The 11848-nt window shown below is 42.5% G+C and overlaps 2 protein-coding genes across 2 annotated transcripts; one reads left to right on the forward strand and one right to left on the reverse strand.

Annotated features, from left to right (window-relative positions):
- Positions 1 to 22: 22 nt before the first annotated feature.
- Positions 23 to 5898, reverse strand: LOC109463362. Its single transcript, XM_019760135.1, has 3 exons — positions 5825 to 5898; positions 5090 to 5111; positions 23 to 3308 (listed from the first exon to the last, which is right to left on the reverse strand). The coding sequence occupies exons 1-3, from the start codon at positions 5896 to 5898 to the stop codon at positions 297 to 299; spliced, it is 3108 nt and encodes a 1035-aa protein (XP_019615694.1). The 3' UTR covers positions 23 to 296.
- A 3765-nt stretch (positions 5899 to 9663) lies between these two features.
- On the forward strand, positions 9664 to 11211 carry LOC109463373 (serine/arginine repetitive matrix protein 1-like). Its single transcript, XM_019760148.1, has 2 exons — positions 9664 to 10131; positions 10278 to 11211. The coding sequence occupies exons 1-2, from the start codon at positions 9727 to 9729 to the stop codon at positions 11034 to 11036; spliced, it is 1164 nt and encodes a 387-aa protein (XP_019615707.1). The 5' UTR covers positions 9664 to 9726; the 3' UTR covers positions 11037 to 11211.
- Positions 11212 to 11848: the final 637 nt, after the last annotated feature.

Below are 11848 nucleotides of genomic sequence, written 5' to 3' on the forward strand. Positions count from 1 at the left end.
TCAACTATAAAAGTATATGCCTACCTCGTCAATCACAAGGAGTTTCAGCTTTCCCAGATGTGAACGGAGTGCTTGCAGCTTCTCACAACTTGGTGGTAGGTACTCATTGTCCTTTTTTGGTCCACATGTAAACCCAAGAGCAGAATGTAATGTCATGCCTTGAATGCCGAAGGCAGCGGTTCCAGTGAATGCTGTGAGCAGCAGTGGTAATTCGTTGGGCTGGAAATACTGTCCAGAATGTGGTATGAGGAGTGACATTGTCAAGTGGCGTATCAGCTTTATCACATGACTCTTGCCTACCCCTCCTGGCCCACTGAGGAAGAGCATATACTGCGGATATTTTGTTTCTGTTTCAGGGCAGAAATCATATCCTTGCACCACCGACGATGATACATCACAGCCTCGAACTGTTTTCTATTCAGCGACCGCATCATACATCTGTACTCTTCAGGTGTCATCAGCCCTTTGTTCAGCTCTGATGTATAGCGTGCGTGCAATTCCGAATTATTGTTACTCATTTCGTTAGCGGCCAAATCAATGTTTTCACATCCATCTTCCACAGGCAGATCTCTTTCTTGGACGACACCTTCATTTAACTGTTCTGACTGTAAGAATTGCACATTTGGCGATACATCATTCCACATGTCGTCCATAGGACCCATTCGCTGCAAGTCGTCACACGCCTCCTCGATTCTAACAGCATTGATGCTAAATTTTGATTCATTAACATGTACAGTGTCCTTCGCACATTCATAATGGTCTTTGAAACAGTTGAAGCCACCTTTGAGATCAACGTTTTCATTTCTCCATGGCAGGTACAGCATCAGCAAATTCCTGTACCTTTCTTCATCATCCTTCTTCTCCTTATGGAACCTGACGATGCAGTGGCGTCTACGTTTCCTCATGTTGCCGAGTCCATTACACAATCTGATTACATCCGGATACCTGTCAGGGATACTGCCGTATTCACTTCCAGTTATACCATCTTCGCCACAGTTGTCTTCTTCATATGGCACGTCATTATCATTTTCTTCTAATTCTGACCTACTTTTCTTTGCAACGGTGTATGTAGCCGCAAATTCCACCAGACACATATCCTCCAGGTCCAGAGGTCTGGAGACATAGCGGTCTATGAGTGACGTGCAGAATATGTTTGTGTCCTCGTCTGTCATATCTTGCAGAATATTTTTGGGCTTTAATATTGAAACACGCTTCTCTTTGGCTGCACTGTTGACAAAGACAACCTGCCGACTTGCCTTTTTCAGAGGCATAGACAGCACCCTAAAGGCAGCTTCTTGTGCTGAAACCTCTCTGTTATTAAGAAAAGTCGACCCAAGTTTTCTCAGTCTTTCTTTTACATCTTCTCCCTTACTTTCTACCGCCACTTTCTTTAATAACTCACTCATACTTCTTTCTGATTTAAGCATATAACTGGTAATGTACATAATGCAGGCATAGACATCAAGGATATATTGAATGTCCATGTTGGCTTTCCACACTCGCAGAATGTGTGGGTTATAGGAGTTAATGAATCGCTCTGATATCTTGCGCTGAAGAACAACCTCCTTTCCTGATCTCACTATCTTTAGAACTTTGTGGTAGAAGTCGGGATCAACTTGTGCTTCAAGAAGTAAATTTCCCAATGATAGGTCTTCTTCATCACTGTGGGCCTCCAACACTGTTCGTACTTGTTGTAATGTATCTGACTTGATTTTGAGTTCCTTCTCTATGTTTGCTACATCGGCATGTGTGTTTTGTCTGGCAATTAATGTTTCTCTACTTGGGGGTCGAGGATATCTAAATCTACATGATTGGCCTTGTTTGCAGGTAAACGAGTGGTTGTGCTTTTGTAGCGATAACACCAAATTCCTTAAATCATCATCCTCTTCTGGAATTGCACACGTCTGATGTTCACTAATGAAATTTGTCACAACTTCATCACTGTCAAGGTCAACCTTTGGCGCGTCCTTAATCCAGAGGATACTATGTGCGTGGGGTGCCCCTCTTGCCTGAAATTCAATTCTTATCAAGTAGTCTTGGAGGTGTCCAATCGGCTTTCCCTTTCCTCCAATGAACTCCTTGAAAAAGGCATTGAGCCGGTAGCTGAATTGCCGAGCAGCAGTCACAGGATTACGGCGTAACCAACTGCATTTTTCTTCATAGTTCATGTTTTTCACATCGTCAGCTGTCAGAAATTTGCCATACTGACGGGCAATGCTTCCAATGACTTCAGGCCATTGCATATCTGCGGCAGATAGCGTCAGGAAAAACGTTGGCAACCCTAGCTGTCTTACCATTGCCAATAACTCTAGCAACACATTATTCCAATATGGCGGCGACCCCCGAATATTCTTCATGAACTTGATAGCTGTGTCAGTCCGCAACATGTCATTGATGTTGTTCAAATTTTTCATCAACCCTGCATTGACCGTCTGTCCTTGGAATGTGTGACCACGTGTCTGACGCAAAAATATCTGGATGCTGTCCTTCATTTGCTTGGCTTCAACTGCGTATTGTGCAGCGAAAAGGTAATCAATATCTTTGGCAAAACGTCCGTCCACATGTAGCAGCCTTTGATTGAAAAACTTTCTGGGGGTTATATGCTTGCTACGTTCTTCGCTGAAACCTCCTTTGCCAAAAGGATATTTCTCCGGGTTTGCGAGGACCTCGAAGTGCTTGTCTGAGAAGAAAGGACATGGTTGTTGATTTTCTCCAGGCGCTACAGAGTACGTCCTGTCGCTGTCATCTATGACTTGTTCGTGTTGTAACAGAGTATCGTATGGGACACCCTGTACTTTGCTTGTCTGTTCAAATGCGATTCTATCCTCTTCATCTTCCATCTCCTGTCTTGTCTCCTGTGTTGACTCTGTGTCTGCTTTTTCCAGTGCAACGTAGTGTAGCTCCCCCATCAAGCCGAGCGTTACGGTATTTTCACTCCTTCCCTGCTTTGGACAGATTTCAGTTATCCAATCTGTAGATGACGTTTTCGTAATTTCAATGTTTACATTCAACATGTCTGCGGCACCTTGCACTGCCAGATGGTCCGCCCATTCTCCACTTCTTAATCCATCTAGATAGACTTGAAATTGCTGATGCTGTTGTGGGGTTGAATTTTCTTCACCTGATGTATCTATGACATTAGGAATTGAGTGAAAACCGAAGTACGACTCTACGTTTTCTGTAGTTTCAAAATAATCTGTAAGTTTTGTTCTTAGCTCGGGTCCACTGACATGCTGTAGACCAGCGGTATGAAGGCACCACGACATAGCATGAAAAAAGCAGTTTCCATCACCGGGGACATCTCTAATCTTTAAATTTCGCCTCTGTGCCAGTTGTTGTAGTGTCTCATAGTAATTGGGGGGTGAAGGTGTTGGAGAGACTGGGCATACTGAGAAACCACTGTCAGTGTTCTCTTCTTGCTCTATGTCCCTTTCAGGAACAGCAGTGGTCATTGCTTCCCATAAATCACCTTCATTGTCTTTCCACTTTTCCTCCCAGTCTTCACAAATAGAGATATCATTGTACAATGGATTGTTCTGTTGCAACCATCGTAGTCCTTTCATAACACACTGTGGGCGAATATATTCATACATGTGGTGGCCCTTATAACACAGTTTTCGTTTTAGCTTTAATGCCACCACTTCTGCAGTTTCTGGTAGTCTGGGCAGTAAGGATATAACTGGCTGTAACTTAGACGGTACATTGACAGCAGAGCCTTGGATGGCCTTTTGTCCTCCTCTGGGCAACCCCACCATCTTCATAAACGCAATCCGTTGGCTTATTAGTCTGACTTCTAACGGTCGTAAGTCCTTCAGTTCCTCCGGTATGGCATCAAGTGCCATATCATTAGCCCATGATTGGGTTGGAACATTCCCTTTCTTAAGTGATGCATGGCAAGTTCTACATATCCAGGATTTTCCATTAGTTTTGATGCCATTTCCAGAAGTGAGTACTTTCTCTGTGACTTCGTTCGGTGTGTAGTTTCCAGCTTTAAACCCCAACACTGTACATTTGTACAGAAGTCGAAGGCAGGAAACACAGACATATATAGGGCCTTCCTCTATTTTCGAACAAAAGATAGTACCACATTGGTCGATAGATGTTTCATTGTTTTTTGAGAGTTTTCTACGTTTTGTCATACTAGTTCTCACAGCTGCAAGGCGTCTGTTAGTCTCCTGTGGTGTTTCTGTTTCCCTTCTCTTTTGCTTGTGTGTTCTCTGAGCTTCGAGTCGTTTTTCTCTGATTTGCTGAGTTTCTTGTGTCCTTTCTGCTGCATGTGTGTTCTCTTTGCTGCAAGTCTTTTTTCTGTTGCCTGTGGTGTTTCTTCTTTTCTTCTCTTCTGCATGTGTGTTCTCTTTGCTGCGAGTCGTTGTTCTGTGGCCTGTGGTGTTTCTTCTTTTCTTCTCTTCTGCATGTGTGTTCTCTTTGCTGCGAGTCGTTGTTCTGTGTCCTGTGGCGTTTCTTCTTTCCGTTTTTGCTTCATGTGTGTTCTCTTTGCTGCGAGTCGGATGGCAGTAGCCTCTGGTGTCTCGTTTGATCTATATTCTTGCATTTTTGCCCTCTTCCAATCCCGGCGTGTCTCAGCAGCTTCTGGTGTTGACTCCGCTATTTTTCTCTTCATGCAAGTAGCGCTTTGTTTTCGTCTTTGATTCCACTACTCTTGGACTTTGTCCGAGGCATAGTTGACACTGTATTTCTCTCTTCAACAGCAGAAAGAACTAATGCAGTTCCCACAAAAGACTGGAAGCAAATTAAAACAACCTTGTATAATTCTGATCCTTTCCCCAACATCTTACTTTTCCTTAATGACATGCTCAAAGCCATTCTTCACAGTTCTGAAGTTTTAATGATCTTTAATTCAATTATTTGTGATAACAAAAATGCCAATTAACTCCAATTTCCTGTTATCAATTATATATTCAAAACAACAACAGCTTTGTGGAGTAATTTAATGTCAAATCTGGGTCATTGGTACCCCGGGTGAATTTTGTCACATGCCATCACAATTAATTTTCCAGCTTTAATCATGTTTGAAGGGAACATGATAAAACATTATTCTTTAGTACCGGTAACTTAAAAATGCATCAACCCTTAATTGAATATAGTTAGTTCTGTTAATATGTCTATCTACATGTCAACTGACAAAGAAAGGAAATGCTGGAAAAGTGTAAAACTCCATAGATACTACCATCAAGTAATGTATTAAGGGTGAATCATAGAGATAATCCCAAGGTAATATTTGGTATCAATGTCAATGACTTCTTATACTAGGAGGTAGCAATACAGAAGGTAACGAATGATGCACTTTACCACCTGTACTACTACTCTGTGAAATGCTGGAGCCTGTCTGAAATATCAACACAAATTCTGAAAATAGACTCTGTGTACAAAGGAACAACCTCTAGAGTAGAGACTCACAGTATTAGACAGCCTGGCAGCTTGTGGGCGTCAAGCTGTCAAATGTTCCTGGGAAAAAGTTATCGACACCGTACCGGTCCCTCCCCAAGGTCAGGGCCCCTGCCTGTGTCAGTAGTGCTTTCCCCCAAGGTCACTCAGAATGGTGGGAACATACACTCGAGACAGCGCCTATGGCATGTTTAGATATTGTGTGCATATTTAGACTGCTTACGCCTATTAAATGTCCATTCTATTGTTGTTCAGAGCAAAGAGGTTTACAAATCAGATACATGTAGCAAAATGAATCACTTGATACAAATGTAAACAAGTCGTCAGCTCATTTCTAAGGCAGAAACTTGGGATTATTTCTACAGTTCACCAACAAAACATACCCATTTCGTTTAAACCTCTAAGGAGGGGGGCTTACCTGAGCACTATGATGACGAGTGGTGGACGCTCCTGGACACACAGAAACGTTGCGAGGAAGACTGCATCAGGCATTTCTCGATCGACTGCATATCACAAAAAGATATTCTTTTGCCCGTGCTCTCGCGGTGGCGTACTGCGATGAAATGGTTGCAACAGACTGTGCCTTTGTTTTCACTCCTACTTCTTCCCCAGCTGTTTCCTATCATCTGCCGGCTGAGGCTGAGAAGAGTGACCTGAAGGTGACCTTAAGGTCATGCCTGGTCTAAAGCAAGGACTTATGTTTCAAAGCTCCTGCAGGCAGTTATAGAATTCCCATATTAATTATGGAAATTCATTACTATTTTGCATATTTGTTATCTAATTATGTAAATCCTCACAGAAGCTACCTACATACCAAAAATCACGGCGATCCGTTAATCGGTTCTTGAGTTATCCTCCACCGAAGATTTTTTTAAACAACCGACCCTGCAGTTCCAGAACAACCTGCTAGGGGGCCCAAACTCATGTCACTACTTCCCTAGCCCAAGAGCTTTCTACCACAAAAAATTTGTGACCCTAGCATGTCCAGATCAGGAGATATCAAAACCGGAAGTTCTGCTGCAGTACCTAGGAAAGCCGCCAGGGGGCCCAAAATCTAATCACTTCTAGGTCTCATTAAGACCTACCCACCTACCAAGTTTCATTCCAATCCATCCACCGCTTCTCGAGTTATCTTGCTAAACCACACACAAACACACCCACCCACACACACACACACACACAGACAAACGCTACTGAAAACATAACCTTCTTGGCGAAGGTAATAATTATGTCTCAAATCACAGGTATGTGTTATATATAAGTGACACACTCTAGCATTGACCAAATAATATTTTCAGGCTTTGTCGTCAGATTTTCTTCAAGCAGTAAAGGTGGTATACCCACACTAATACAAGTATACTTGTCATTTAATTATGTTTAAGTTTAAACTTCAAGTGTCATACTTTATTACTATGGCTTGGTATGACAAATGTAAATACTATTACTAGTTCAGTGCTTTATGAAAATGATGGAAGTACTAGTATTATGTTGCCTCATTGTATGACTTACACAAATAAGTGTCAGATTTTTTGGTCCGAATAAAAATACATTCCTTATTGTGATGCTATGAGGAGAGATTTTACATCTGGGAAATATTATTTGGTATAATTTTAAGACAGTAACATGCAGTGTAGAGAGCTAGGTATAGGGCAGGCATCACTATTGCATTTCACATTGCGATTGTAGTCCCTAGTTCATGTCTTTAAAAATCTTCTCTTTTTTTCTCTCTGGAAAATTTTGGTCCAGTTTGGAGATTTTGGGGGCTAGAAGGAACATTTAGGGTCTAAGTTTGAGTCAGAGTTTGAGCTGGTCAACCCCTTGTTTTCTTTCTATATTTGTGAGGCAGACTCTTGTGGCTCTCTGGTGCAGAAGAATTTTTGAGATTGAAATGTGAGAAAGCACTTTCATGAAGACTTATTTCAGTGTATTTAACCAGAGGTTTCTACGGCCAAAGGTGTAATTGTACTGACTGCCCAATAGTAGTACGTGCAAGACAAGCCGGAACCACACATCTGTTTGGAGATAATTCCGATGTAGTGGAACATGTGACGTCACCGACCAGCTGTCATGACGTGTCAGAGAACATGTCTGTGACGTCACACGGCCACGCCCTGTCTCTGCGGGATGCCGCACATGATTACGTCACGTCCAAAAATACCACAAATGCCGCGCGTTCATATAAGGCACTGTTGTCTCAGGCAGTCTCTGTCCCTTGAATTGGAAAAATATGATAGCTGATTAAAAATCTGAGTGAGTGAGAGGGAAATATAGTATTAGTAAAAGCAGTACTGCTCTAGTAAAAAAAGGAAACTTGTGTATAGTTTATGATAAGAAAAGATTAAGAAAAGTTCAAATACTGTATCTGAACATACACGTTTCGTATGATAAATTCCGAATTTTATGGAAGCCCCCGTTATGCGTTTAGTATGGTTAACAGATTTTCTTAACTTTTATTCCAAGTAAGTTTCGTCGGTGTTTTGAACAAAAAAATCTCCATGCTGCTACTAGAGAATTTTTCCAAAGATATAAATCAATTTTAAACTGACACGTCGCTATAATGTGACGCTATCCCCGGGTTTCCCTTGTTTCTGCCCGGCCCGACAGACAAGCCCCTATATGGGTCTTCCAAGTTCATATCAGCCGAAAGCGGATCGGGTGACCATCTGAGCACGGTGTCAGGGGAAGGACGGCAAGAATTCCCACCCAGTTTTCTCTCAAATCTGTTTCTCACGGAACTCGTTTCAAGAGCTGATACAGAAATAATCACCCACGACATTCTTCTCTCCACATTGCTGTCTAAGGTGAGTGTATTCTGCTAATTTCTGCGTGATTTTTGAGTGAAATATGATTTGAATGGATTCAGGTCTGCGTCGTTGCAATTATGATTGCTGAGCGGATGGGGGCGCTTCTGAGTGACTGACAGGCACAGCTGCGTAGGAGAGGGAGGGGTGAAAAGAGATAAAAGATGTTTTGTTGATTCGTTTGATATTTTGTCGTTCCTTCAATGTTGCTTTGTTCTGTATGTTCCACAGTATCTGATCCTTGAATTCCTTGATCATTGAAGGGACCATAAAAATTGTGCAGTTTGTGATACGTGGAACGCTCTGGAGAAATTACTACTGATTATAAATTACAGTATATAATAGAGCATGTGATTTAAAGATGGCGAATTCATTTTGTGAATTTTCAAAGAGAATTAGAAATTGAATAGCTCTATATTGCTTTGAAGATGGTAGACATATTATAGAAGTACAGTACTAGTACATGTAAATCTTTTGGTGTACATATAAATAAAGTTTTGTATATACACATTTACACATATACTCATTTTCTAACGGAAAAAATAAGTTCTCATCATTTAGGGAACATGAAAACCAAAAGTGCTATTAATTAAGAAAATATTTCAAGAACAATATCTGTTATTTTGGAAGAAAATTAATGGGTTTTCAGGATGGTGCCCCCACCCCCTCCCCTTTCGCGTAAACGACTTTATCTTCATTTTAATCTTTATATCGTTACACACATGTCTGACACGTGTTTGCCCTAAAATTCTGACAGAATATTTCAGATGACTGTACCGCTATAGGGTCTTACCATACTAATTCTAAACGTACATAGAAGTCGTAATTCTTTACGGCTGTGTAACTGACTTGTACATGGTAAACCGTGAAGGAGTACGTTTTGTATGAACATAAGGCCATGAATTTTCGTTTCCAAAGAAAAAAACATACTTTAAACATACTTTAATACTACAAAACAGTTGCAAAATAAGCAAATATATACTGTAAGTTGCAAAAAAATGCAGAATGCCAAAATCAAACGAAAATGACGAAAATGTAAAGAAATGAATTTGAAGAGTAGAATATTCGCCATACCATACACTGTGTCATTTGTTCAACCTTCATGACCACGTAGATTTCATAATGAAAACAACTTGCTTTTTTTTGTCAATTTTTTTTTATTCGCACGTGCGCATCATGATCAGTTTTGGGGTTCCCAGAGGATGCCATCCATATAATCATGGCCTAACGCTCTATAATTACATGGTCCTACACTGCTGTACCGCCGAACGTTACTGGGAGGTCTGACACGAATACTTGAAGCTTGACTCGCAGATCTAAAATTGGTTAGAGGTCATGCCGACGACATATTTCAAGGTCACCGTCCTCTTGGACATCTGGTTGTGACATTAGTGTTTACATGCGACTATTTGAAGTCACCTATTTCTCTGACAAGAATTTTTACATTTCACGATGTGTATCTTTCTAACAGGAGACAGAAATATCGCACAACGGTGAATAGCGTCATCTAGCGAGAATAATGGAAACTCCAGCAGCAATAGACGGCGAAGACGCCACCACGCCACAACAATCCTCCCAGCCAAAATCCGCCTCGTCTGCCCGGGCCATCCACCGGCGGATCCAGCGTGCGCACGCCAAGAATATCCGCTACGCGCTGCATCTGGACACCTTACAGGTGTACGTACAGGAGCGGCTCATCCCCATGGGGCTAGACCTGAAGAGGAAATGCCAGCCGACCATCGGGAGTCAGAACACGGACTTCGTGCGCCGCTGGGTGGAGATTCTGGACGCGGCGTCGCAGAGCCTGATGGACATGGTGATCGAGTACAGCGCGCAGATGGTGGCGGAGTCTGACGACGAGATCGTCCGCCTGACCGAGACTCTGCAAGCCGTCACCCTGGAGAGCGAGTTCGAGCAGTTTCAGGTGGCTTTTTCAGATCCTCACATGAAAGACTCTTATTACAACCACGTTACATTTGTAGTACCATAGAGCATTGGACAGTAAGATTTGTGTAACACAGACTATATATATTATATCGGCATGGTTTTAACTCCGATTTCTACTTCCAGGAGACTCTAGAGAAGTACAACAGCAAACTGCGGAAGAAGATCGAAGAACAGAAGAAGAAGAAACTGGAGAGAGACCGGCTGATGGCCAAGGAGAAGAGCATCACGGTCTACAAGGAGCACCGTCTGTCCATCAGCAGCGGCAGCAGCGGGAGTAACAGTAGCATTGACCAGTTGGACGTCTTCGCGCCAGTCATGGGCGCTATACAACAACATCACTATCAACAACAACAAACAGAGCATGCTAGCGCACCTATGAACATGAATATGGTACGACACAAGTCGCCGACCCCGGAGTTTATAGTCCCGCCTGCTATCGCTGAAAGGACGAGACTTCGACCCGCGTCTGCCCCTGAGTTTGTGCCGCCGCCGAGTCCTCAGTTACCGGAGAAATCGACCAGACATTCGGTACACTTTGAGCTGCCTTCCCCTGATCTAAACGCGAGGAGACACGAGTACAGCCCGCCGCAGCGCGGGAGCAACAACCCCGGGCTGAGGCCGCCTCCGAGCCCGAGGAACCCGCGCAAACAGATCGGCAGCGGGAGGATAGTGGAACCCAAGAGCCCGAGGCCCAGGAGAAGCAACAGGTCCTCTCGCGGCGCGGAGACGCAGCACCGGACTGAGTCGCAAGACGGCGCTCCTGTCACGCCGAACACGCCGAGAAAGCATCGCCAGGATTCCGCGTCCAGAAATTCTCAGCCGCCGCGTCCGAACACGACACCCCGTCAGAGGAGAAGGGATTTCAATCCAAAGAAAACATGACGGCCAAAAGGAACACATGAGACGACGTATGAAAGAGTAAAGTTATTTTCTGAGAAAATGTGCTCGGGAAAATGTAACGTTAAACATTAGATGCACAAAACAGCAAACAAATCAACGCAGAGAACAGATCGAGCAGCAAGAAATAGAGGATTGTCGACGACATTTTTTAATAGCCCTGCAATCTTCACAAATCTATGCCTTCAAACGTAACACAACAAGAGTTTTCTCCAAAATATGCAATATGGGGTGTGCATTTTTTCAAGGGCACGTGGGAAGAGTTATACAAAGCGTTTATCATTGAAGTTGAAGCATGGAGGTAGAACTTTTTCTACCTCCATGGTTGAAGTAATAAGTAATGCCTTATACTGGCAGTCGTTGTAAATGTTAATTTAAAACTATCGCGCAGATGCACAAGCGGTAGATGAGCGGATGAAGTAAGGTTCACAATTTCCATGTAATCTATTGGAAACAGAGTTTAAAAGTTGAGTTTTCTTCAACTCCCCCGCAGTTTTATCAATAGAATAATCCGAATTAGATTTAGAACGTAAAAAAAAATTCAATGAATTCCTTAGCTTATATTTACAGAGGAAAGCTTTCTCTACATCGTGTTGATTAATATCTGTCGTTCGTATTCTTTTTTACTAATATTGTATTCATCAACTAAATAAAATATTTCACCCATGCACTGTTGTTCTTATATATATTATACCTTTGTCGACTGCATTCTATATATTGTGTTTACTTCGACACGTTTGAGGAGTACTGTACATTTCTTAGTCACCACCCAGCGGTTTTGTCGCGAAGTGCAGAAA

The sequence above is a fragment of the Branchiostoma belcheri genome, unplaced genomic scaffold (genome assembly GCF_001625305.1).
Source record: "Branchiostoma belcheri isolate BF01 breed outbred unplaced genomic scaffold, Haploidv18h27 scaffold125, whole genome shotgun sequence".
NCBI lineage: Eukaryota > Metazoa > Chordata > Leptocardii > Amphioxiformes > Branchiostomatidae > Branchiostoma > Branchiostoma belcheri.

Excerpts from the sequence above, each read along its gene's own strand:
- LOC109463373 (XM_019760148.1), top strand. The coding sequence starts at position 9,727 with ATGGAAACTCCAGCAGCAATAGACGGCGAAGACGCCACCACGCCACAA. Across the intron at positions 10,132-10,277 it reads GCGAGTTCGAGCAGTTTCAG|GAGACTCTAGAGAAGTACAA; the intron begins GTGGCTTTTTCA and ends TTCTACTTCCAG.
- LOC109463362 (XM_019760135.1), bottom strand. The coding sequence starts at position 5,898 with ATGCCTGATGCAGTCTTCCTCGCAACGTTTCTGTGTGTCCAGGAGCGT. Across the intron at positions 5,112-5,824 it reads CTCGTCATCATAGTGCTCAG|AACTAACTATATTCAATTAA; the intron begins GTAAGCCCCCCT and ends ACATATTAACAG. Across the intron at positions 3,309-5,089 it reads CTAACTATATTCAATTAAGG|ATTAGAGATGTCCCCGGTGA; the intron begins GTTGATGCATTT and ends CGAAATTTAAAG.